A 24,938-nucleotide genomic window follows, 5' to 3' on the forward strand; every position below is an offset into this window, starting at 1 on the left:
CCGCCGGGGCCATCCTCGCTGCGCGACCCGCGGCTGTGCCCCCCCGTGACCCCGCACAGGGCCCGTGGGAAAACCCCGCCCGCCGTTCCCATGCCCCCCCAGACTGCCCCCCGGTGTGCCCCCGGCCCCCCCGGGCTGTGTCCCGCCGCGATCCCGCACCGGAGCCGCGGGAACACGCACGGTCCCACGCCTCCCCCCCCGGCCCGAGACATATTTCGCGCGGGACGCGCCGCAGGTCGCGGGGCCTGCGCAGTGCGCACGCGCAACGCCACGGGGCGGGGAGCGCAGGCGCAGTGCGGCGGGACGGGCCGGCGCAGGCGCGGGGCGGGGCTGCGGCGCGCGGCTGCGGCGCGCGCAGGCGCAGTAGGGCGCGGGGCTCCATGTCGCGGCGGGCCCTGCGGCGCCTGCGGGGCGAGCAGCGGGGCCAGGAGGAGCCCGGTCTGGGCGAGCTGGGCCTGGACCGCGGCCGGGAGGGGCTGTCACCGCCGGTTGGTGATGGGAAGGGATACTGCGGGCCGTCCCGCCGCGGCGTCAGCAACCGCTTCGAGCTGGTGAGCGGTGACGGTGCTGGCGGAGGGGTTGGGGCCTGGGGGGGGGCGGCAGTTACTTGTGGGGGGTGGCCGAGGGCTGGCAGTGACCGTGAGGGGGCCACTTGGGGACGGTGGCTGAGGGAGGGGCTGGGGGGTGACTGGAGGGAACAGGGGGGCTGGTGGTGGTGACCGAGAGGGGTGACAGTGACCTGGAGCGGGGGGGGTGGCTGAGGTGACAGCTTGTGGGCGGGAGGGGTCTGGGTCAGCGACTGGGGTGGGACTGGGGAGGGGTTTGGGGCGGTGTGTGACTGGGGGGGCCTGGGGGAGACTCAGCGTTGGGGTAGGAAAGGGAGGGAGTTAGGGTGACAGGGTGTAGGGAAGGCTTGAGGGGGCAGCAACTGGGGCTGAACTGGGAGGGAATGGGAGGGAGGGGCTGGGGGGGCTGGGGTGGGATGTTGTCAGAGCTGGGCCTGAGGATCGGGGTGCTCACACAGCGGGTGAAGCTGTTATTGGGAATATTCCTGCTGCCTTCCCAACCCTGCAAGATGGCGGCGCTGGCGGTCGGGGGCCAGGCGGGCCCTGGTGGCACAGATGGGTCCTTGGGGTGACAGAGCCAGGTCCTTCTTCTCGGGGCACCTTGGCCAGTCCCAGTGGCCCCTCTCCTTGGCTGTTCAGGCGTAGGCAAGGCTGGTTTTGGAGGCTCTTCCCAAGGAGGAAGAGGGTCTGGATAGGGCTGTGCTGTGCGGTGGATGCATCGTTGCGACCCTGGAGAAGCCAGTTGGGCAGCTGAGCCCCGTGCTGCTTTTTCTCTTCCGTTTGCAGGTGGAACAGCTCCTGGGGAGCTCAGCCCCTGCCGGGGTGCAGGAGAGGGCAGGGAGCAGCCCCGCACCGGCTCTTCTTGCAGCTTCTCTGTCTCTTTGCGCAGATCACCGCCGAGGAGTCGGAGGATGAGCTGCCGCCCGGAGAGGAGCGAGCGAACGCCCGGCTCAGCGAGCGGGATGCACCAGGAGGGAAGAACGAAGGGGCTGTAACTCAAGAGACTGAAGGTGATGGGCAGAGAGATGGGGAGGAGGCAGAGCAGCCGGACCAAACGGTAACTAAACTGCGGGGATTTAGTGACGAAGGCGATCACCACGCAAGCCGTGGGGCGAAGTTGTCTTATTTCCTTGTCTCTGTGTGCACTGAGGGGCTTTGTGGTGACGGACAATATGTTGCTCTTCCCTTGCGCCTGGGTTTTGTTGGAGGATGAGGATGTGAGTCTCGGGAAGAGGGATGTGAGCAGGAAGTTTAAACCTGAGCACGTGGGGCTCCAGACCTGGAGGAGTACGAGCTGTTTGGTGCTGATGGTTTGCACCTAGGATCCGCGGAGATTTTCCAATGCAGAGGGAAGGTTCTGAAGGAAAACCTTGTGCTGTGTTTTCATGACCGTGTCAGGAAAGCACCTGGTGTCTCTGAAACAGAGATCACTTCTCTGCTCCCTTCACCGCACAATTAATTGAGCTCTGCACTCTGTGTGGGGCTGGGCTGGTGAGTAGATGCTTAGCAAAGTGTTTGTTTTGGAGGGGATGATGTGAAGACTCCGAGTAATGGAAACTAAATCGTGTGCTTGTTCTTCCCTGTAGCTTTTTTTTGTCATTTTGTGTTAAGGTTTTTTTCTGTGGTCAGCTCAGAAGTGTCTCCTTGTGGAAGTGTGTAAGGAAAGGGCCACTTTAATTAACATGAAACATCACAAGTCCAGCCTGTATCTTGCTGGAGATGAGGTTCAAGGGGAGCGGAGGGGGTTTGGCCCCCTGGTCTCACCCGTTAAGGCTCAGTGTCTGGGGCCGTGCCCGTGGGTTTTGGGTGCCAGGCGGTGTGGCCAGAGGAGCAGAGAGCACTGTGTGTGCATGGCCCAGCTGTGCTGGTGCCTCAGCCAGCCCAGGGGCTTGGGAACACTCTGGATGTGCTGTGTGAGCTCAGCTTGGCCGGTCCCCGCCTGAGCAGTGACTCCAGCAGGCCTGACCCAGTGAATTCGCTGTGTAAACACTGCAGGGTTACCTGCTGCTGCGCTCAGAGCCTCCCGGGTGGGAGCGTGGGAGCCCTTGGGGTGTCTCCCCACTGTTTGGTAGAGCCTCGTCGGGGCTGCTTGTTCCCCTGGTGTTGAAAGCAGCTCGGGAGCTGGGGGGTGCTTCTGGTCACGCTGTCACTCGCTCTGTTACCCGTGTAAATCCTGGAAATGTGCTTTGTAGCTGTGTGTGCCCTGGGGAAGAGGCAGCGAGGACAGCAGCGGGCCTGTCCGGGTAGGGACTGCCACACGGCCTCGGGAGCTGGCGTCTCTGCAGCGAGAGGAGCCGGCATCGCGCGGTGCTGTTGGGCAGGTGTTGGTTTCTGTGGAGATTGGAGTGATGAAACTGTCCTGCTCACCAGAAAGACAGAAATAAAGTTTATCTGAGAGACTGAAGGAGGACTGAAACGTTTCTTCCACACCTGGCATATCTAAACTGCTTCTTGCCTGATTTTGCAGTCTCAGACGTTGATCTGAAAGTCAGCTGAGGTTTAACCCTTACAATTGCAAACCTTTGGTGCTTTACTCCATTTTCTCCTTGTGTCTTAACTTCCACACGCTGACAAACTCAAAAGGATGAATGCTGGATTCATTTAAGGGCCATCCTGGCGTGCTGATCCCAGTGGGAAATGCTCTTCTCCCCATGGAGCTTTTATCCCTGTGGTCCGTGGGGGTGCGCTGACAGCCGCTCCCTTTCTCTTTGCAGCCTGTGTTGAGTAACAAGCCACGAAAGAAAAAAAAGAAAAGGAAAACCAAGAAAACTTCGGCAGGGGAGACTCTGGTACGTCTGCGTTTGCTCTGAGAGTGAGTGACTGTGCTAATTTCTCCTGTGGGATTGAACAAAGTGGCAACTCTGAGGTGGTTGCAGGAAAGGTTTTTGAGGCGAGAATGCTCCTTTTTGCCTTGTACTCATTTAAAATTACGAAATAGCAACAGCAGCCTCTGACTGTGGCTCTGTGAGCAGCCGGGGCTGGCGCAGCTCTGCTGCAGATGCTTAGGGCTGAAATCCTCGCGCCAGCACCTTCTTTCATCTCTGCTTCGAGGCTCCGTGCGGGAGCGGGTACCGTGCGAGGGCTTTGCATTTCCATTCTCTTTTCCTTGCCCTACTTAGGTAGCTCTCCCTCTCTGCAGAGCCCTACAGAGCTCTCGCCAGCCCTCCCTCACCTTCCCTCTCCCCCCTGCCCAGCCACGTGCTGTCGCTGTAGTTCAGCCTCTGAATGGGGACAGGGTCTCGTCTGCTCGTGCGCAGGTGAAGGTGCTGCCGGGGGCCCCGCTCTGTCCCCTCAGCGCTGAGGGAGCAGGGGCCGGGAGTTCTCTCAGGCTCAGCTTTCTACCCCTAAGGAAGTGTGCGTGGAGCCAGAGCTTGGCCCAGTTTCTGCGTTTGTTACGGACAAAACTATAAGAAACAAATGCGTATGTTTGAATATACTTTATCTACCTCAGCTAGGCCAGGAGACGAAGCGGATTTCTCTCTTAAATTCAATAGAAATTAAGTGGGGACTAATTTTCTGCTGAGGTTTAAGAGTCTCAACGATTCCCTCGGAGGAGATTCTTTGCTAAGCATCCTGAGCTGCGGTGTGCTGAAGTGCTGGGCAGGTGAGCCGTGTCTCCGGTGAGGGTGCCCAGCTGGCCACCGCCTCCTCCCCGGGAATTCAGCTGGGTTTGCTCCCGAGGCAGGGAATTCGATCAAAGAGCTCGTTTCCTCTCCCACTCCAAAACCAGCGGGTGATAGGGTGACATCTGCCAGCTGCAGGCTCTAGGAAGACTTCAAACCCTGATGCAGGCAGTTTGATTTGCTAGCTGGAGATAGTACCCCCTTTGTTCGAGCGCTTCAATGCGAAGCACATTATAAACTTGTCATCTCTCCGCTCCCCGCAGAGCGGCTATATTTAGCTGCAAAAGGCAAGCTCGCAGGGCTGTTTGGGTGTCATGAATGGAATTCCGTGTTCCACCCACGTACATCATGAGGAGGATGTGAAACAGCCGCCTAAGAAATGCGTCACTTGCTATTTGTGGGGGAAAAATAGAGGGAAATCAGGATAAAAGCGTTACACAACTGTTGAGCGTGCACTGCTGGAGGTACTCTGCGTGGTTTGGAGACGGGGAAAGCGGGAGCACAACGCCTTAGAGTTGGGTTAAAATCACCCCGGCGTTTGATACCTCGTTAGGAGGGACGCAGCAGTAACGTCTCCGTGGAGAGTAGATGGTGAAGGCTGATTATTGAAATATTTATGATTAAAATCGGCACCCCAGCATTTACTGCTGTCACAGGGATTGCAGCGTGAGTGAGGAAGCACAGCGAAGGCGGGGTGGGAGGGGGCAGACTGCAGCCCAGCCAGCCCCCCGGCTCTTGCACACGCTAGATATATCAGGTGGCGCGTTCACACGCACAAGGGTGGGAAAAGCAACAGCCCTGCGATGCCCTGAGCAAGCAGGAAGTGCAGCCAGCCCGTCCGGGGGCCGTTGGGCAGGGAAGGTGGGATAAAAGTGCCGAGAGGAGAGCAGGAGGCCTCGCTAAGAGAGCCCGAGGGGCTGCACCGGTATCGTGCGGAGCTCAGGATGAGCTGAGGGACCCGGCAGGAGCTGGGTGTGCAAGCTGTGTGCTGCGGTGGCTCACTCTGTCATAACTGCCTTCTCTTTGCCTGTGTCTGTCTTAAGGAAGACAACGACCTGGAAGACATCGACAGCTTGCTGGAGAAGATTGAGGACACCAGTGGGCTCTCACAGCAGACCCAGAGCGGAATCATCGCCGACAGTCGGCCTCTGCTCTACGTAGAGCACAGGTAGTGCTGCTTCCTTCCTGATTTTGGCCCTTGGGCGTGATGGGGGCATCTGTTCCCCTGAGAAAAGGAGATGGGAGCCCACCAGCATGATCTGGCTGCAAATTCTGGATTTGCTCGGAAGCAGTTGTGGTAATGGGTGTGCACGTCCCCGTGTCGAACCGCTGCTCTTAGAGCTGTGTTCGGTTTTGAGCGGTGACTGGTATTCCCTGCTGTCAGGCCTGGTTTGAGTGGGCAACTGGACCATCTTAGCCTAAAACACTCTGAGACTCTGCAAGAGAATCTCTGCAGAGCTACTGAGAGCCTTGGTGCTTAAACCTTTGACATCAGATTCTCCTGGCCAGGTGAGTGGCCGCGTTCAGACCAGACGCCGTGAGCAGCAGCCCCAGCGCCACCTGTGCTGTCCTCCGAGGGGGGCCGAGCAGTGCCAGGAGCTAATTTCACCAGCAGAGCAAGTTAGACTTGTGTAACCTTCCCTGCATGTCACCATCAACAAAGCAGACTAAGTGCCAGGCGTGTCCAAGAGCTGAGGAATGAATCTGCCTCAAACTCGAGATCTGTAACATCTGGGCCTGTATCCACTGGGAAACCTGTTAGGAATGGGCTGGTTGGTGTGTCCAGCGTGTTCTGGAGCCCTGGGCTGGTGCAGACACTGGCAGCTCTTTCTGTTATTGGAGAAAACATTTAAACTTGTAGCTGGGACAACTTGCCAGTCCCGGTTTTGAAACCTCCAGTCACTCTGCATCAACACGGAGTCTAGGCTGGTGGGCAGTCGGTGCTAGCGTAGCCTGTTCGGGGACGCTGCAGCACAGGCAGAATGTTTGTTTATCCAGGGGTGGCTTTAAACTTCAGTGACTTCTCAGGTCAAGTAGACACTAATTAGAAACCTTGGCTGGATAATCTGTGAGTGGGTGAGGGTTGGCTGGATCTCCTCCTTCCCACTCCCTGTCTTCAAGTCCTGCTCACGGGTCAGCAGAGAGAAACCCCTCTGAAATACACCTCCCTTATCTGGGCCAAATGGTAAAGAAAACTGTTGGTTTGATACCAGCTCTTTGTATTAAAAAAATGTATTGTAATCCTTGCCAGCCTCCCTGCAGTGCTTAGGGTGCTTGCCCCGAGTTGCAGGCTGCTGCTGCTGCGCTCGGCAGCAGGTGTCTTGTGTTCTCCAGGTTTCTCCTGAACGGAGACTGTCCTGGGAGTACCCTGGAGAGGGCAGCAGAAGTATTCCCTGTCTTTGGAGCAGAGCACGAAGGAAGCATGCAGCTGCTCCAACTGGCTTGCAGTGCCTCCTGTTCTGACCCTTTTTAGTCTGTTTTTCTGTGCATTGTGTCAGATCAGCGGCGTGTGTGACAGGTCGGGGGCTTGGCCAGAGACACTTTGAGGAGCAGAGCGCTGGGTGCTGATGGAGACGATGCCGGTGTGAGACTTCTGGCTGTGTTTAACTGATGGTAGCTTTTCTTTCATGTTTCAACCTTCTCAGAAACTTGAATCCGGAGAATGAGTTGAAGAGATACTTCGGGGCTCGTGCTGTTCTTGGTGATCAGAGGTTAGTCCAGAATTTAATATTAAACCCTGCCAAAGTCTGAGTCGCTGTGTGTCTGTCCTCCCCTTGGCATGGCTCACTGAGCCCCCAGTGCCACATCTGGGCAGGGAAGTTGGGGGTTGGGGTGTCTTACTAAATGAGAAGACACTATTCCCCTGTCCCATCTCATGTTGGGACAGGAGAATATTTTTTTTTGTGGTATATGTGGAGGGGACGTAAAACTTCTCAAGGCTTTTACTAGCATTTGCTTTTTCTTTTCCTGATTTCCCCTCTCATTTACCACCAAAACACTCTTCTAAAGTCCTTTCATTCAAATTCGTATAGACTTAGATTAATTTTTTTTTCTCCAGCATTTGTCTCTTGTTGCTATTCCAAAGTCTCTGATGTCTTACAGAGGGGACCCTGAATATTTTCTGGGGCAGGTCTCATGCACTTGCTTTCAGGGGTGTAGGGAAGCTGCTGCTTTTCAGGTGTGAGGTCTCTGTGCCGTTACCTGCTGCACTGTGGTCAGTGTTACCCAGAAAATCCCCCCTTTTGTGAGCTGGTTGGAAAAAGTGCATGTACAAAGGGTATGAGCTCCGGGCAGCGATGGTGGAAGGAGAAACCTTCCTGAGGGAGTCTGTGGAAAAATACTTAGTGCTTGAGGAAGAAGCAGCAGTCTCTTACGAGGGGAGATGACTTTCTCAGAGTAGCCTTGGTTTCTGAATTCCTCCTGCCCCGAACCATTAAATCGGTTGCGTTTCTGAGCACGGCTTAAACTAAATCAGTTGACGTTTGAAGGCACTGCTGGGAAGAGAGATGAGTCAGAGGGATATGGGACTCTCTTAATTGGACCTGGGAAGCTGTTTGAAGCAAAGAGGCAGCTGAGAACTTGGCAGGAATAAAAACAGGGGAGAGAAGCTATTGAAGTGGAAATGCTGGAGGCACTGGCTGGCCCAGAGAGGAATGGTTCAAGTGAGGCAGAGCCTGGGTGAAGGTGTCTTGAAGGCAAACCTGTTAAATCTCTGGGCAAAAGCTCCATGTGGCAGGGCTGCAGCTGGGGAACATGTTGGATTTTTTTTTTTTTTTTTTTTCTTTCCTCGCCCCCCCCTCCCTGAATCACCTTTTTCTGGCCGGTTTCAACCCTCCTCATTCTGTTCGTACAGAAAACCTGTGACCTGTCGTGTTTATTTCCTCAGGCCCAGGCAAAGGCAGCGCCAGTACGTCCGCAGCACGTGGCTGACGGCTCCCAAAAACACGTGGCCACGCTACAGCAAAACAGGTGAGGCTTTCGGTGCCGCGCTGCCGCTAGCCCACGTCGTGCCCGCGCCGGCACGGACAGCTGCTCCCGCCAGCCTGGCTTTCCTAGAGCCTCAGCACGTGGAAACTGGAGCTGCTTTCATCACCTGTCAGGCCCAGGCTTTTCGCTGGCTGATGCAGAAAGGGAGCTGCTCGTTGGAAATGCCTCCTCTCTCTGTCCTGTTGTATCTTGGCGCTTGAGCTTTTTTTTCCCCTGTTATTTTAGGTAGCGGGTGGATAATGAGAAATATCCATGGGGAGGGCAAACTGCCTGGCCTTCTTGGGTGGGTTTTGGATGTTGACTCGTGAAAGGAGGGAAAGGAGCGGAATTCTCTGGGAGTTTCTGGGAATTCGTCTGCCTTGGAGCCAGTGAATGAGCTTCCTGTGCGATGGGAAAGCAGAAGAGCCGCTCTGGCGGGCGGCACCCGCATCTTTGGGGTGACCCAGCGCTGAGGGATCTGGGGGAGTTGGGAACAGTCAGGGTGAGGTTCATGGTTGGGCTGGAGGAGCTTCGAGGTCTTTTCCAACCCAGATGATCCTGTGAATCCCCGCACCCTCTAGGTATCACCATGCAGCTGGTGGACACCAGGAGGGGAGTGCAGCACTTCACCTTCGAGCACCATCGCGAGTACCAGCAAGTGCAGTTCAAGTTCCTGGATGCTGTCGAGTCCATGGACCCCAACAACATTGTGGTATGTTGTGACCTCCTTCACCCCCTTTCCCCGGCAGGTCGGGGTGGGCTGATGCGTCCCCGTGCTTAGGTTTGGGGGTTTTTGTCTCCTTTTGAGCCGTAGAGCCCTGTGCCCCCTCTGTGTGGGGCGAGGCAGCGTTGCTTGCTGAGCTCTGCTTTCACCTCATGAATAAGAGAAGTGGCCACCTCGGTGCAAACGAGGTGCAGTGGCTGGTGGCCGAGCCTCGGTGGCTCTGCCTGAAGGCATGCCAGGTAGCCCCTCTGGAAGAGGAGCCCGCAGGAACTGACCGTTGGGCTGAAAAGGCAGGAATAAAGCTCCCTTGTCTCAGCTCTTCAGGGACAGGGGCAATACTGTATAAACCCATCTTTAAATGGGAGCCTAAACCAACAGCTGTTGTATTTATAAACTCTTGCATGGATCAAAAATATGTCTTTTCTTGGTATTTCAGCAAAACAGTCTTTGTGTTGGAAGTTTTTCATGCGTGTCCAAGCTCATTAAACTGTATGGTAACATTTATGGTGTGTAGTGATAAGCAACAGTAAAATTGCTCTGCGCCCTACTGAACCATAACCGAGGTATTTTTGCTCTGAAAACCCTGGCCACATGAGCTCAGATCCATGCCCTGGAGAAGTTTCTTAAAGAGGCCATTGTCTACTAAATAAAGTTTACTTCCTTCTGCTTTCCCACCCTCTGCTCGTGGCTGCTGCTCTCTCCAGCTCATCAGTCCTGCCTGCTGACTGGACCGAGGGCTTCGCCGTGGTGCGGGGCATTGCTGCGCCGCAGGGGTGGCCATGGGGGCCAGTGTCCTGAGGAGGGCTCAGACACGGCTCTGCAGAGCAGCACGGGCTTTCCGTGGCACGTTTTGGTCTTTGTGCTCTGTCCCTGGCTACATTTGACAATATTCCCACAGCTTTAGTCTTCCACTTTTCTATTAAACATATAATCTACCAGATGGGTTCACCGATGCTGGAAGTACCTCAAACCCCCAAGCAGTTTCTCTGTGATAGCTGCAGTCCCAGCGCAGCTGGGGCCCAGGTTTGCCTTGCTGCTGTGGTTTCACCATGCAAAATATTGAGGGGTTTTGTGGGGGGAGGTGTGTCCTGCTTGGTGTTTTTTCTGCACTTGCCCAGGGTCTTGCTGGTGAAGGCATAAGCGTGTGAAGAGCACTTTTCCCCATCCCAGTGATGCTAGGGGCTCCATCTCTTCCAAAGATGAGGACTAGAAAGGAATTTAAGAGCAAGGAAGGGGTGAAATGTCAGGCAAGTGGCACTGAGGCAAAGGTGTTGGGCTGAGGCAGCCTAGAACATAAAGGCTTTGCGCTGTAGGTGGCCACGCTGGCCCCTGCCCTGCAGGTGTGCAACTTCTGGAGCCTTTGAAGTTGTATTTTTTCAGTTTGAGTGGAAAAAAAATAATCCCAAAACTGCGAGGAGATTTGAAGTAGCTTCAGTATTTTCATATTGAAATGGAGTTTTAGGTACTTGGAAAAAAGTAGCCCATTTATAATATAATTAGTGAATGCAGAGGTTTTCTGGGTGTGGCCAAACTTCTGTGCTGAAGCCTGGAAAAAAATATTTTTAATCCATTACCATTCAGGAGCTGGATCCTGGATTTGTGATAGATGTGTCATAATGTCCTCGCAGTACCCAGAGGAAGCAAAAGCCTGATCAAATGCTCAGAATTATGAAGGGATAGAGAATAAAACAAAAATGTAATTACGCCTGCTGCCTGCATCTGGAATATTGTGTGCAGTTCTGGGCCCTCAGCTTCCGAAGGACATGGTGGGGCTGGGGGAGATCCAGAAGCCAGCAGAGATGGGCAAAGGCCCAGCCTCAGCTCGGGGAAAGCTGGGAGGGCTGGCAGGGACCTGCCTGAGGGAAGCTGCGATCCAGGGCTGGGATCCTGCATGGGGCTGGGGAGCTCTCCCTGCCCGCCGGGTTGGGATTAAAGGAAGAGCTTTGCGCCGTGTGCTCAGGCCTTGGCTTTGCGCATCGCAGAGCTGGGGTGCTGGAAAGGTACCTGGGTCAGCGAGTGAGCAGATTCGCGAGAGGAGATGCTCTGAATGGCATCTTTGAGGGGTGGGGGGTCCCCAAACCCCTCAAGGTTGGCAGCTTAGGTGTGCTGGGAGTCGCCACCAGCGTGCCTGGGAAAGCGGTGACTTGTACCCTCGTGTAATCAAGCTCGTGCTCTCCTGTAGCTGCTGCTTCAGATGAACCCGTACCACGTGGACTCCCTTCTGCAGCTCAGCGACGTGTGCCGCATGCAGGAGGACCAGGAGATGGCCCGCGATCTCATAGGTAAGAGCTGAGGAGCAGATGTCCTGGCCTGAATTAGCGATCAAAGGCTTTTTGTTCCGTTCTGGTTTCGTTTCAGCAGAGAAGCAGCAAACCAGAAGGGTTGGTTTGGCTCCGTGTCTGTCTCTGGGGCCTGAGCACTCGGCCTTTTGTGGTCCTGCCCACCAGCAGCTTTTGCTGGAGGCTTTTAGAGCCGGACGTGCTTGTCTGGGGGAAAACTCATCAACATTCACCTTCCAAATGAACGGAGGGATTATGCGGATGTGGCGGGGTCCCGCCTGCAGGGTGTCTTTGGGGGAGGAGGGTCTGATTTAGCAGCAGCACCATGTTGCCCACCTCGAGAGACTGACCGTGGCCTCTGGTGTTGGCTGTGTTTGGGAACAGGGCGTGTGCTCTCCAGCACCATGAGAGAAGCCAGAGGCGAAGCAGGGACAGGATTTTTGGCTTCCCTGTGTGCAGATAGCTGTGGCAGAGGCAGCTGTAGCAGCCTCAGTCCCAGCCCTCCTCCAGAAGGAGGAACACAACCAGAACGCGCTCGAACGCCCGCAGACGGGATCGGGGCTCGCTCGTCTGCTGCCAGCACGTGCTCAGAAGTGGCTTTGTGCGTTGCTGGGCCGGGAACTCATTTCACAGCGGCCAGAGCTCTCGATTATCTTCTGGGCCAGAGGGACGGCTCTTTGGGGAGCGCGGGGGTGGCGTGGCCTGACGCTGTCCTCGCTGCCCACAGAGCGGGCGCTGTACAGCCTGGAGTGCGCGTTCCACCCCGTCTTCAGCCTCACCAGCGGGACCTGCAGGCTGGACTACCGGCGGCCAGAGAACAGGTAGGCAGCACGCCTGCCTGCCCCGCGGCTACCGAGAGCCCTCACGGCGTGCTCTGGCCTGCCTGGGACACGGAGACCCAGATCCACGGCATGTGCTGCGCCGGGGGGGGGACCTTGAACGTCCCTTTCTGTTGGGACAAGCTCAGTGGCCGGTGGCAGCGCCCCTCAGCAAGACAGCAGATGGGTGCTGGGCTACCGGCAGCTCTGGCACTGAGGTTTCTTTGCAAACACCCTCTTTCCCGAGGGATTTCTTACTGGAGCATGAGCTGTTCCTCCCCGTCACGTCCCTCTCAGGCAATTAGTACCCCTTAGCCCAAAACGACACTTATTTTTGTCACAAAAACACTATCTGCGTGTTTTACGGCTGTGCTCGGTCACTTGTGTGCTGCCTGCCCTGCCACCAGCCCCGGCCCTCACACTGCTCCCGGCCTGGCTCTTTATGTAACGATAGCTCTGCAGCTGCGGGGAAAGGTGACTTTATTCTGGGAATTTTCCAGTCAGCTGACCCAAGTCATCTCTCCCAAACTGCCGTACCTGGAGGTTGCTCAGATTTCCAGCACCCGCTCACTGATGGGCTTCGTGCTGCCTGTGACCTGAACGCTGTGATCTGGGTCTCGCCCCGCTGGGGTGTCAGCCCCCACCCTGTGTGCGTTGTGCAGGCTCTGTGTCACCGTCCCTGCACGGGCTGGGGCGAGGCAGGATGCAGACTGGGGGAGATTTACTTGTTTCTGTTGTCTGTGAGTTGTTGGCCCCGGTCTGTGGAGCAGCCACGGCTTTGCTGTCCCTATGGATGTACAAAGAGATTAAAAAACCAAGAGATGGGAATGTGGGAGTCTGTGGCACCCCATGCTGCAGGGGGCTGGGTTCCCTGGGCCCACTGGCTGTACCGCAGCGCTGATGCTCGGGGGGACGAGGAGCTGGGGCTGCCTGGGTGTCCCCGTTCCCAAGTGGCACGAGGGTGCTTCTCTCCAAATCTGGCTGCTAAACCCTCTCGCTGTTCCCCACGCAGGGCTTTTTTCTTGGCTCTCTTCAAGCACCTGATGTTCCTGGAGAAGCGAGGCTGTCCCCGGACAGCCCTGGAGTTCTGCAAGTTGATTTTGAGGTAGGTGCCCCCTGCCGAGGGCTGCAGCCTGTTCCCTGTGGGGTGGGTCAGAGCGTCTCAGGCCTGGGGGAACGCGCTTCGAACACGGCACCTAGCCCGGGCGGGATGGAAACCCCGGGGGTGTTCTGCTGCTCCCAGGCTCAGCGAGGGCTTGTGTCCACTCCTTACAGATGCAGCATCACGGGTTAGTTTTGGGCCCGTGCTCTTACCTGTGGTGCTGCTTTGGAGAGAGGTGATTGCTGTGAAAGAGGCTTAAAGAGATGGCACTGGGGTGGCCCTTGCTCTTGGCTACTGAGCTGTGGGCCTGGCTGGTCCACAGAGCCAGGAGTCTCTGCAGAGCAGATTTACAACGGTGGTTTCATCCTGCTTGGTTTGTGGCTGTTGATCCCCCTCCCGGGGGAGTGACAGGGGGACTGTCACCCCTCTGCGGGGTCACAGACCTGGCAGGGCGTTGCACCATCACCCTGGCCGTGCAGGAACAATCCCCTTCCCCTTCTCTCCACTTGCTGAGTCACAGAAGCTCTGGGTGCTTGTGGGAAAGTCTTGTTTGACTTAAAAACGAGGGCAGCAGCCTCAGCTTTTGTGACACTGATTTTTTGTTTCCTCCCCTCATGCTCGCCTCCCTCCGAAGCCTTGATCCAGAGAACGACCCGCTGTGTGTGCTGCTGCTGATTGACTTTCTGTCCCTCCGAGCTCGAGAATACACCTTCCTGACCCGCATCTTCCAGGAGTGGGAGGTGAGGTGCCACCGGGCAGCCTGGGGCAGCCAGGGGAGAGCGGGTTCCTGGGCTGGCACGCTGTGCCACAGAGCAGGAGGTTTTCCTGTCCAGGTTAGGATACAGCAGCCTTTGAGGGCTGTCTCACGGCCAGGCTGGCATCCCAGCAGCGTTGGAATGATGCATAAAAGCTGGGGTGGGGGGGTGGGGTGTTGTTCTTGTAATCCCGATACCCTGCAAACAGTTGTACAAACTCAAAACTGCTTACTCGGTTGTGGGGGCACCAAGCCAGCAGCTGGAAAGTCATTTAATCCAGCAAAGCAAGAAACCCCACCCTGTGAGCAGCCCAGCCACATCGAGATCGTTCTGCGGAGCATCATTTCTCGGTAAATCTCTCTCTGATCCTGCAGAGTCACCGGAATTTGTCCCAGCTGCCCAATTTTGCCTTCTCGGTGCCGCTGGCCTATTTCTTCCTGAGCCAGCAGGAGGAGCGCTCGGAGCTGGAGATAAGCCAAGCCCGGGAGAGGGCAGCCCGGCTCATCCAGCTCGCGCTGATCATGTTCCCAAGCGGTAAGTCTGTCCCCACCGGTAAGTCCATCCCCGCAGGCTTTGTCACTGTCTTCATCCGTGAGAGCGAAGGCTGGATTCCAGGCCGTGGAGCGCAGAGGCAGCAGTTTGCCCGTGGGTTGCAAACGGCGTTCGCCTCTGTCCGTGGGAGATGGGAGCTCTGACTCAGAGAGGGCGAGGCAGCTCGGGCGGGCCGGCGGCAGGTCCTGCCGTACCCACGGCTGGTGTGGGGCGGGGGGATTCTGCTTTCCCACCCCGCGCAGTGCCAGGCCCGGCCACGCCAATTCGGGCCCCGGCAGCCGTGAGCCGTGTCAGGAGGAGACCGGGGGCTCTTCCCCCTCCTGCACACCCTTGGAGCAGCTGATGCCCCCTCATTAGAGACGGTCACGGCCGTGCGAGTTGGGGAAGGATGAGAACTGGAGTCTCAGAGCAGGGAAACGTTTCACCGCAGGCTTGCTCAGGCCAGAGACAGCGCGTCTCTCTTGGCTTTCCCTCCGAGGCACCGCTCTGCTTCAGATGTGCTGCTCTCTCTGGGTGCCCATCGCTCTTGCTTTCATCCACTCACTGCTGCTGTCCATGAAAGGAGATATACAGCCCCTCAGGCCCCGAGGAGGGTGTGTCTGTATAGGCAGGAATAACCAGCTCTCAAACAGAGGTTTAGTTTGTGTTGGTGGAAACCATCTTTTCTGCTGCTTGTCACGGTGACTGAAACAAAACCCTTGTTCAAGTTCAAAGGCCAGCCACGCTAAGTGCAGAAAATGGCACCTTATTCCACTGGGGGGACAAAAAAAAAAAAAAAAAGTTTGTTTTTCCTTTACTCTGCCTCTCTTTCCGTCATCCCCGCGGAGATCCAAACGCAGCATAAACCCCAGCAGCATCCTGTCGTGGGCCCTTGGTCGGCGGCCCGGTGGGGTGCTGGCCCCCCGGGACGGGGCTGTCTCCCCGCAGCCCTGACCGGCCGCTCCGCGATGCTCCTGGCCGGGGCTGTTGCCAGCGACCTGTCTGACTTTCTCCTGCAGTGCTGATGCCGCTGTTGGACCGCTGCAGCGTGCAGCCCGACGCCAGGGTCGCGTCCCATCCCTTTTTCGGGCTGAATGCTCAGATAAGGTAAGCCCTGCAGATGTTCTCGGGAAAGAGGAGGAATGGGTTTTGGCAGTAGTGGGGCGTTTGCTTGCTCAGGCAGCTAATGGAGTTACAGAGCTGCGGAGGAGGGTATTTGGTTTTCCTGAGTAGGCTGTTAGCTGCTTTGATAATGGATTTCCATAATGGCCACCAGATAATGCTCACAGACCCACCTCACCTTAACGCGGCGGGTCAGAAGTTCACACCGAAGCTTGTCGGTACACGCAGTGAGAGAGAACAACATGTGTGTGCTCTCAGGGCAGGCTGTCTCCTACCAGTCTGGATTTCCCTGACACGTGGTCCTCCCAAACACACGAATGCTCTCCCCCTCGGGTCAAGGCAGCGTTAACTCTCATCTCGTGGCTACGCTTATCCCAAAAATAGACGGAGGCAGAAAAACTGGTGAAGGTAGATGGAAATAGCAAAGCAGGGAGACTGCGATTCCTCTCTTCGTGTTCTCCTGCCGAAGCACGGTGCAGAGACGAGCCCTTGCCAGCCCGCACGGGGACCTGCAGGCAGGAAGGAGGAGAGTGCCCTGAATAACAAGTGTCTCCCGTAGCCAGCCTCCCGCCCTGAACCAGCTGACGTCCCTCTACGTGGGAAGGACTCACTCCCTCTGGAAGGACCCAGCCGTGATGGCCTGGCTGGAGACCCAGGTCCACGAGGTGTTGCGCATGGTGGACGCCCGGGACCCGCTGGTGGAGGACTCTGAGCACAAGTGAGTGCAGCGGGCGGAGGGGAGCGGCTCTGCCACCTGCCCTGGGGACGGAGCGAGCCGGGGGGAGCTGCACTGCCCAGAGGAGCCAGGTCCTGGGCTGCTGCGGCGCTGCCCGGGAGGGCAGAGGCTCTTCTGGGCGCTGGGCGGGGAGTGTGTGCCACGCTGCCTTCCCCTGGCCTCAGCCCTTGTGTGTGCCCTGGGGACGGCCCGGGAGGGCGGGGGTTGTGGCTGCACCGCTCACAGGCAGGGGGTGCTTAGAAACACTTCCCAGCCCTGAGCAGCAGCAGGGGGGCGTTAAGTCTTGTCCTAAACTGGAGTTAGTTTGTTCTGCCGAGCTGCAGAGGAATGGGGTGGGCAAGGGAGAGCTGCCCGGTGTCCCTGAGCTGTCCTGCCCTTTCATCTGAGAGCAGCAGCTGCCCAAACGACTTTGGCTTCGCCTTAAGCCAGCTCTGCCCGGCACGGCGCGGCCCCCAGCGCCGGGGACAAAGCTGCCGCCGCACCTAGAGCAGCAGAAATGGAAATCTGGCTGCGCTGAGGCGCGCCCGGTGCGATCCCCAGTCCCCCCTCCCTGCTTTAGGAGGAAGATGCGGTACCAGAGCGCGCCCAGGAACATCTACCGCCACGTCATCCTCTCGGAGATGAAGGAGGCGACGGCAGCTCTGCCTCTGGTGAGGGGCCCCGACGGGGCGCACGCGGTGTGGTGGCGCTCGCCTCCCCGCTGCGGGCGCTGGGCGCGTCTCCAACCCCGGCCACCCCCAAAAAAGGAACTCTCTGACCTCGGCGCGTCCCCCCAGCCACGGAACCCCCCGCCACGGAACCCCCCGCCATGAAGGGCTGTCCGGCTGCTCCCACCATCCCCCTGCCTCGGTGTCCGCCGCTGCCGCCGATGCGCCCTTCACCCCTTCTTTCTTCCTCCCCCTCCAGGAGGTGACTTCGCAGCCCGTGATGGGGTTCGACCCTTTACCTCCTCTGGACTCCATCGTTTCCTACACCAGACCAGAAAGGTACTTTCTCCAGCCCTGGTTTCTGCGCTGGCACAGCCGGCGCGTTCCCGGCGCGCCCTCAGCCCCGGGCCTGGGTGCACGTGGGTGCTCGGAGCCGACATCTTCCTCCAGCTCGGAGGAAGAGCAGCCAGGCCTGCGGTGCTCGCCGAGAGGCAGAGCGTACAGGCAGGACTGGTCCTGCTGCTTCTTCGTGGTGGTCACAGTCCGTGACGGCAGCTGTTCACAGCCATTGAGGCAAAGGCCACTGGAAAAAACTTAAACAGTCAAAACTTTTTTTTTTTTTTTTTAAACTGAGGTGGTTTAGGGTAAATACAGGTTTAAGCACAGCCTTGATGCAGCCTGTACTTGTCTTACGCACTGACCCAGCTCAGAGTAAACCTGATAGTGCTTTTGGTGACTGCTTCGCGCAGAGGCTGGCCAGGTGCTGTCTGCCTGGGCTGAGAAATCCACAGAAATCCCCCAAAATCCCCCAATACCCCCTGTCAGGGCTGGCTGGGGTGGGGCTGTGGTTCTCTCCAGCATCCTCAGCCAGAGGTCGAGTCCCACCACAGCCTCCCCCAACTATGCTGTGACTTGTGTCTTTCAGAACGAACCATCCCTCCAACGAAAGCACTTTATCTCTCTTCTTCCGCTCGCTGTTGCCAAATTTTAACTTGCAGGTAGGTGCAGGCAGCTTGCGCTGTCGGTACACAGAAGTTTCCACCGCACAGTGTTTCTGCAAAGGGAGGGGCTCTTGGCATGTGCGCCGGGGAAACGTCAGCTTGCAGAGCAGCCTGATGCTTTTTGGCAAGCGCCGTTGTCTCTCTCCCTGCCCGCTGTGGCCAGGTGGGCAGCTCCCTGCCTGCCCCCCCCCAGCTCTGCTCTCTTGCAGGGGGACATCAGGCACGACGGGGAGGAGGAGGCCGGAGCAGGGCAGGACCTTAACCAGGGGGTGAACAGGCTGATGGCGGCCATGCGGGACATGCTGGCCAACATCCAGTTTCAGGAGCCCCCCCGAGACGACAATCCTGAAGGCGACGGGGACTGGGACTGAGCCGAGTGCACATCTTCCCCCCACCACCACCACTTTGCCCCCCCAACCTTCTGTAACCACCCCAGACTCGTCTCGCGCTCCAATAAAGTCACGCAAAGCCCCAGCGCTCGCTCTGGCCGCGGGGTTGGGCTCCCTCGGGGGTGGGGGCTGCCGCCGGCGGGGGGTGAGGGCTGTCGGGCCGTGGCAGAGCTTGGCACAGCTGGTCCTCGTCCCCACGTCACCTTCGTCCCCCTCTGCCCTCCTCCACGCACGGTTACTGGCCCGTTCCCCGCCCGCTCTCCTGGTCTTATCTCTCCCAGCTCCCCCGTGTGTGCGGGGAGCGGCTTTTCCTTGTGCTGCATCATGCAGGGAGTGGAAGGGCCCCCCCCTCTCTATATTCTCCCGCCCTGTCCCTTGGTTTTCCCCACCGTCACCTTGTAGAGCCAGGAATGAGGTCAGCTGTGCTCAAACCCTCAGCTCAGCCTTGCTGCCCACAAAGCTTTTTTCCCTTTTCTGCTGCGTAACGGTGTATATATGGCTCTAACGCTGAGCCAGCCTGCGCTGCCCGGAATAAATCCTTCCCCCCCACCCCACCCCTCCTCCTCCTCCTCCTTCTGCAGCGTTTTGCTGCGTCCCCTCCCCGGGGGCTGGGGCAGCACATCCAAATCCCACGGCACCGGAGCCCCGGCCGCTTCCCCGTGCTTTGGATTTGCCGACTCGGCGTTTTCTGGCTGCTCCCAAAGCCTCTGTTGATAAAAGCTTAAAAATTCACGGCACGTACCGGCGCGCGTTTTAGCCGAGTAGCAGCCGGGAAAGGAGGAGGAGGAGGGGGAAAGCCGGTGGCTCTTGGTCTGGATTCCTCCTGCTCGCGTTTCCCAGGGGCCGAGCGGCGTTTTGCTGCCCTTCGCCCGGCGTCGGCTCGACGCACGGCACACGTTCACCGGGGCTCCCGGCACCGCACGGCCTGGGGTCCCCCACCCCCTTCCCAGCGCATCCAGCTGAGCCGCTTTCATCCGCGCCGCAGCCGCGGGGTGCCCTGTGCCACCGGGAAGGGTTCCCGCTGCCCCCCGGGAAGGAGCGGAAGCGGCCGGTGGGAACGACCGCGGGATCGGCCTTTTCATGGAGCCCTGAATAGCTCTTTGGCAGCTGAGCGGCTCCAGGCATCAACACCGACCGAAGGCACATGATGGTCAGATGGGTCCCGTGTCCCCCCCCCGGCGCCGGGCTTTGCCGGGGCACGGCATCGCTTTTAATCGCGCCTTTGACCATCCCTATGGGATCCTTCGCCCGTCCCACGGTGGCAAAACACCTTCCCCGGGGCCGAGCCAGGTGGGAGACTTGGCTCCTGCAGTGGGGAGGGTCCCACTGGGGTCCCCGGGGTGCCTGCACAACCCCCCTCCAAGGGACGTGCAGGACCCCGTGGTTCATGGACCCCCCCAGGGCGCACAGGGCCTGTGAGACCCCCCTCAGGACACACAGTCCCCCAGGGTGCAGGATCCCCCCAGCACACACAGCGCCCCAGGACACTCAGGGACCCCAAGGCGTGTGGACCCCTGTATGGGACACACGGACCCCCCCCAAGGTGCACGGACCCCTCGAAGGGCACGTGGGACTCCCGAGTGCACGGTGACCCCGAGCCGTTGGGGTCCCCAGGGCCGTGCCGGGGGTCCGGCGGCCTCGGCAGCATCTCCCCTCACTGCCGGGGTGCCGCCGTCATGCGGGTGCCCACCCTCCTCGGGAGGAGGAGCCGCGGGAGCCGGCTTTAAAGTGGGGCAGAGAAAGGGCCCTTTCTTCCCCATCCCCCTGGGCCGGCGGGCGCGCGGCTGCGGGGACACCAGCCCGGGCTGGCGAGGAGGCCGGCTGCCACACCGGGGGTCCCGGCGGGCGCACGGCATCCCCAGTTGGCGGGACCCCCTCGCCCCCCCGTCCCCGATTCCTCCGCGTCCCCTCGGCCTCGTCGCCGGGCGCTTCGGGAGCGCTGGCGGGGCAGGGCGGGGGCTCGAGGGGGGTGTGCGGGCGCTGTGGGGGGCCCCGGGGGCTCGGCCCCCAAGCAGGGGGACCCTGGGGTTGAGGCGGGGGCCATGTCGACGCTGGCCCCCCTGCGCCTGCTGCGGGAGCCCTGGAACGCCAGCGAAGGCAACCAGAGCAACGCCACGGCCGGGGCCGGCAGTGCTTGGTGCCAGGGGCTCGACATCCCCAACGAGCTCTTCCTGGCGCTGGGGCTGGTGAGCCTGGTGGAGAACCTGCTGGTGGTGGCCGCCATCTTGAAGAACAGGAACCTGCACTCGCCCACGTACTACTTCATCTGCTGCCTGGCCGTCTCCGACATGCTGGTGAGCGTCAGCAACCTGGCGGAGACGCTCTTCCTGCTGCTGCTGGAGCACGGCGTGCTGGTGGTCCGCGCCAGCGTCGTCCGGCACATGGACAACGTCATCGACATGCTCATCTGCAGCTCCGTCGTGTCCTCCCTCTCCTTCCTGGGGGTCATCGCCGTGGACCGCTACATCACCATCTTCTACGCCCTGCGCTACCACAGCATCATGACGCTGCAACGGGCCGTGGTGACCATGGCCAGCGTCTGGCTGGCCAGCACCGTCTCCAGCACCGTCTTCGTCACCTACTACCGCAACAACGCCATCCTCCTCTGCCTCATCGGCTTCTTCCTCTTCATGCTGGTCCTCATGCTGGTGCTCTACATCCACATGTTCGCCCTGGCCCGCCACCACCTCCGCAGCATCTCCAGCCAGCAGAAGCAGCCCACGGTCTACCGCAGCAGCAGCCTGAAGGGAGCCGTCACCCTCACCATCCTCCTGGGCGTCTTCTTCATCTGCTGGGGGCCCTTCTTCTTCCACCTCATCCTCATCGTCACCTGCCCCACCAACCCCTTCTGCACCTGCTTCTTCAGTTACTTCAACCTCTTCCACATCCTCATCATCTGCAACTCGGTGATTGACCCCCTTATCTACGCCTTCCGGAGCCAGGAGCTCCGGCGGACGCTGCGGGAGGTGGTGTTGTGCTCCTGGTAGGCAGCGGGACGCGGGTAACGGCAGGGTCGCCCCGGCCGCGGGACGGACGGACGGATGGACAGACGGACGGGATACGCTGTGGGACGTCCCACTCCGGCGCCCCTCTCCGGGCTGACGGGTTCGCGGTACCCAATAAAGGCTCTTTGCAGTGATGCTGTGGCCGTGCAGCCCCCGGGGGAGCCCCGGGGCGGGGCAGGGGGTGGGGGGGTGTCGGCCCTTCCCGGTCCCACCGTTTATTCGAAGCTCGGTCGCTCCCGGTTGTCGGGAAGGGACTGGGGGGAGGCGACCGGGAGGCACCGGCGGGGCGTTGGAGCAGCCGCGGGGCGCGGGGCGGCGGGAGGCCGGTGCCCACGGGGGGGGGGGGGGAGGAAGTGGGGGGCGGACACGGCCGCCCCCGGACAAAGGGTCCCGCCGCCGCCTTTGTTCTCGGCCGCGCCCGCCGCCGCCCGCCCCGGCCCCGCGGGGGCTCCCGGCGCCCGGGACCCCCCTGGGGCTCCCCCCCGCGCCCCGTCCCCGTCCCCCCCGTGACGGCACACGGGTTGGGGGGTGTCCGTGTCCGTGTGTGTGCGTGCGCCCCCCCCGCCGCCGCCCCGGGATGCTCCCGCCGTTCTGGGGGGTCCCTCCCGTCCCGTCCCCATCCCGCGGGTACCGGGGTCCCCCCGCGCGCCGGGGCTGTGGGGGGGCCCCTCCCACCCCCCCCCCGTCCACGGGTGCCCCCCCCAGCTGTGGGTACCGGGGGTCCCCGAGCCGGCGGGGCGGGGCGGGGCGGGGCGGGGCGGGCGGTGCCGCAGGGGCCGTTGCGGCGTTGCGGCGGCGGCCGCCGATTGGTTGGGGGGCGGCGGTGACGTCAGCGCCCGGCCCGGTGCGGCGCGAGGCGCCGATAAAAGCCGCGGCGGCGGCGGGGCCTCCCCCCGCGCTCCCGGTGCCGCTTCTCCGCTCCGCTCCCGGTGCCGCTCCCGGTTCTCCCGCTCCCGCCCCGCTCCGTCCGGCCCCGGCAGCACCATGAGGGAGATCGTCCACATCCAGGCGGGGCAATGCGGCAACCAGATCGGCGCCAAGGTAACGGCGGCCCCGCCCCGCCGCTGCGGAGCCGACCGGCGGACAAAGACCCCCCCTTCCCATCCCCCGCTCCCCTCCCCACGCCCCAACCCTCCCCCCGCCCCCCCCCCCCTCCGTTCCCGCCGCACCGGGAGGACAAAGGGCCCCGCCCCCCCGCCTTTGTCCGCCCTTCAGCACCGCGGACAGCGCCGGCCCGCCCCGCCGCCGGGGGGCGCCCTGCCGGGGCCGGGGGCTCTTCCTCGTGTGTCTCTCTCTGTGCCCCCCCTCGCTGAGCCCTGTGTGTGTCCCCCCCCAGTTTTGGGAGGTGATCAGCGACGAGCACGGCATCGACCCCAGCGGCAACTACGTGGGCGACTCCGACCTGCAGCTGGAGCGCATCAGCGTCTACTACAATGAGGCCTCCTGTAAGCGACCCCCCCGCTCTCCAAACCTTGGGGACCCCCGGCATCCTCCCCCCCCCCCCCCCGATCAGGGCAGACCGGCACCCCCACCCTGAGCACCCCCTGCCCCTTCCCCTCCCTGGTGCGGGCGGGTCTTGGCTCTGCTGGGGCGGGGCAGGGGCGGGAAAATAGTTGGGGGGATCTTGGGGGTGGGGGAGACACGTGTGCACCCACCCCGTGGGACTCTGTGGTTTGGGGGGGACGTGACACGTGCACCCAGCCCTGGGGGACCCTGAGGTTTGGGGAGGGGGACGCACACACACACCCAGTTCCATGAGACCCCCCCCTGTGTGTGGGGGGAGAAGGCCGCACCCAGCTGCATGGGGACCTCATAGTTTCGGGGGGGACACCCCACCCCCCCAGCTCCATGGGACCCCCATTGTGTGTGGGGGGAGCAGGGCGCACCCAGCCCCACGGGGACCCTGTGGTTTGGGGGGGGAACACCCCCACCCCCCAGCCCTGCGTCACCCCGCAGTGGGGGGGTGGGACACACAGACGTGCACCCGGCCCCACGGGCACCCCGCAGGGTGTGTGGGGACACGCCGGGGATGGGGGAGGGGGGGGGTGAGCAGCAGGTCCCCCCCCGCGGCACGGGCTCTCTCGCAGCTCACAAGTACGTGCCTCGCGCCATCCTGGTGGACCTGGAGCCGGGCACGATGGACAGCGTGCGCTCGGGCGCCTTCGGCCACCTCTTCCGCCCCGACAACTTCATCTTCGGTAGGTCCCCGGGGAGGGCGACGCCGTCCCCCGCCTCCCCGGACCCCTCCCGGGCCGCCGCCGTCCTCGGGGCGCTGGGCGGCGGGTGCCTCCCCCGCCCTCGCCGCGGGCCCGGCACGTCGCCAACCCTCCGCGCCTTCCCCTTCCCACCCCGCCCCGGCCTCAGATCTCGCCGATGCCGCCGCCGGCAGCTCCCCGTCCCCTCCCCGGCGTGGGTGCAGGGGTGCCGGCGGCCATCGGGTGCCTTTTTTTAAAAATTTTTTTTCCCCTTTCCCCCCACCTCCGCCTCGGCAGGGCAGAGCGGGGCCGGGAACAACTGGGCCAAGGGTCACTACACGGAGGGGGCTGAGCTGGTGGACTCGGTGCTGGACGTGGTGCGGAAGGAGTGCGAGAACTGCGACTGCCTCCAGGGCTTCCAGCTGACCCACTCGCTGGGCGGCGGCACCGGCTCCGGCATGGGCACCCTCCTCATCAGCAAGGTGCGGGAGGAGTATCCCGACCGCATCATGAACACTTTCAGCGTGGTGCCGTCCCCCAAGGTGTCGGACACGGTGGTGGAGCCCTACAACGCCACGCTCTCCATCCACCAGCTGGTGGAGAACACGGATGAGACCTACTGCATCGATAACGAAGCCCTCTACGACATCTGCTTCCGCACCCTCAAGCTGGCCACCCCCACCTACGGCGACCTCAACCACCTCGTTTCGGCCACCATGAGCGGCGTCACCACCTCCCTCCGCTTCCCCGGCCAACTCAACGCCGACCTCCGCAAGCTGGCCGTCAACATGGTGCCCTTCCCGCGGCTCCACTTCTTCATGCCGGGCTTCGCCCCGCTGACGGCCCGCGGCAGCCAGCAGTACCGCGCCCTCACCGTCCCCGAGCTCACCCAGCAGATGTTCGACGCCAAGAACATGATGGCCGCCTGCGACCCCCGCCACGGCCGCTACCTCACCGTGGCCACCGTCTTCCGGGGCCGCATGTCCATGAAGGAGGTGGACGAGCAGATGTTGGCCATCCAGAGCAAGAACAGCTCCTACTTCGTGGAGTGGATCCCCAACAACGTCAAGGTGGCCGTCTGCGACATCCCCCCGCGGGGGCTGAAGATGTCCTCCACCTTCATCGGCAACAGCACGGCCATCCAGGAGCTCTTCAAGCGCATCTCGGAGCAGTTCACGGCCATGTTCCGCCGCAAAGCCTTCCTCCACTGGTACACGGGCGAGGGGATGGACGAGATGGAGTTCACCGAGGCCGAGAGCAACATGAACGACCTGGTGTCCGAGTACCAGCAGTACCAGGACGCCACGGCCGAGGAGGAGGGCGAGATGTACGAGGATGATGAGGAGGAGTCGGAGGCGCAGGGCGCCAAGTGATGCCCGCAGCCCACCCCCCGGCTTCGCGCTGCCGCCCCCCGGCCGGGCTCCCCCCCGCGTGTCCCTTCGGTGTCTCCTGACCCCGTCCCCGCCCTGAGCCGGCTCG

At 60.8% G+C, this 24,938-nt stretch overlaps 2 protein-coding genes across 2 annotated transcripts; both read left to right on the forward strand.

The window, feature by feature from the left end:
- The first annotated feature begins 358 nt into the window (after positions 1–358).
- On the forward strand, positions 359–18,360 carry TCF25 (TCF25 ribosome quality control complex subunit). Its single transcript, XM_074913542.1, has 18 exons — positions 359–551; positions 1,456–1,623; positions 3,281–3,355; positions 5,233–5,357; positions 6,835–6,900; positions 8,076–8,158; positions 8,737–8,867; positions 11,062–11,161; positions 11,886–11,979; positions 12,989–13,081; positions 13,713–13,818; positions 14,208–14,367; positions 15,384–15,471; positions 16,046–16,204; positions 16,782–16,872; positions 17,129–17,208; positions 17,795–17,867; positions 18,080–18,360. The coding sequence occupies exons 1-18, from the start codon at positions 381–383 to the stop codon at positions 18,239–18,241; spliced, it is 2,025 nt and encodes a 674-aa protein (XP_074769643.1). The 5' UTR covers positions 359–380; the 3' UTR covers positions 18,242–18,360.
- A 1,941-nt stretch (positions 18,361–20,301) lies between these two features.
- On the forward strand, positions 20,302–24,845 carry TUBB3 (tubulin beta 3 class III). The gene is made up of 5 exons (XM_074913674.1): positions 20,302–21,242; positions 22,038–22,305; positions 22,601–22,782; positions 23,329–23,462; positions 23,757–24,845. The coding sequence occupies exons 1-5, from the start codon at positions 20,302–20,304 to the stop codon at positions 24,830–24,832; spliced, it is 2,601 nt and encodes an 866-aa protein (XP_074769775.1). The 3' UTR covers positions 24,833–24,845.
- The last annotated feature ends 93 nt before the right edge of the window (positions 24,846–24,938 follow it).

Source organism: Athene noctua, chromosome 9 (genome assembly GCF_965140245.1).
Source record: "Athene noctua chromosome 9, bAthNoc1.hap1.1, whole genome shotgun sequence".
In the NCBI taxonomy this organism is placed as follows: Eukaryota; Metazoa; Chordata; class Aves; order Strigiformes; family Strigidae; genus Athene; species Athene noctua.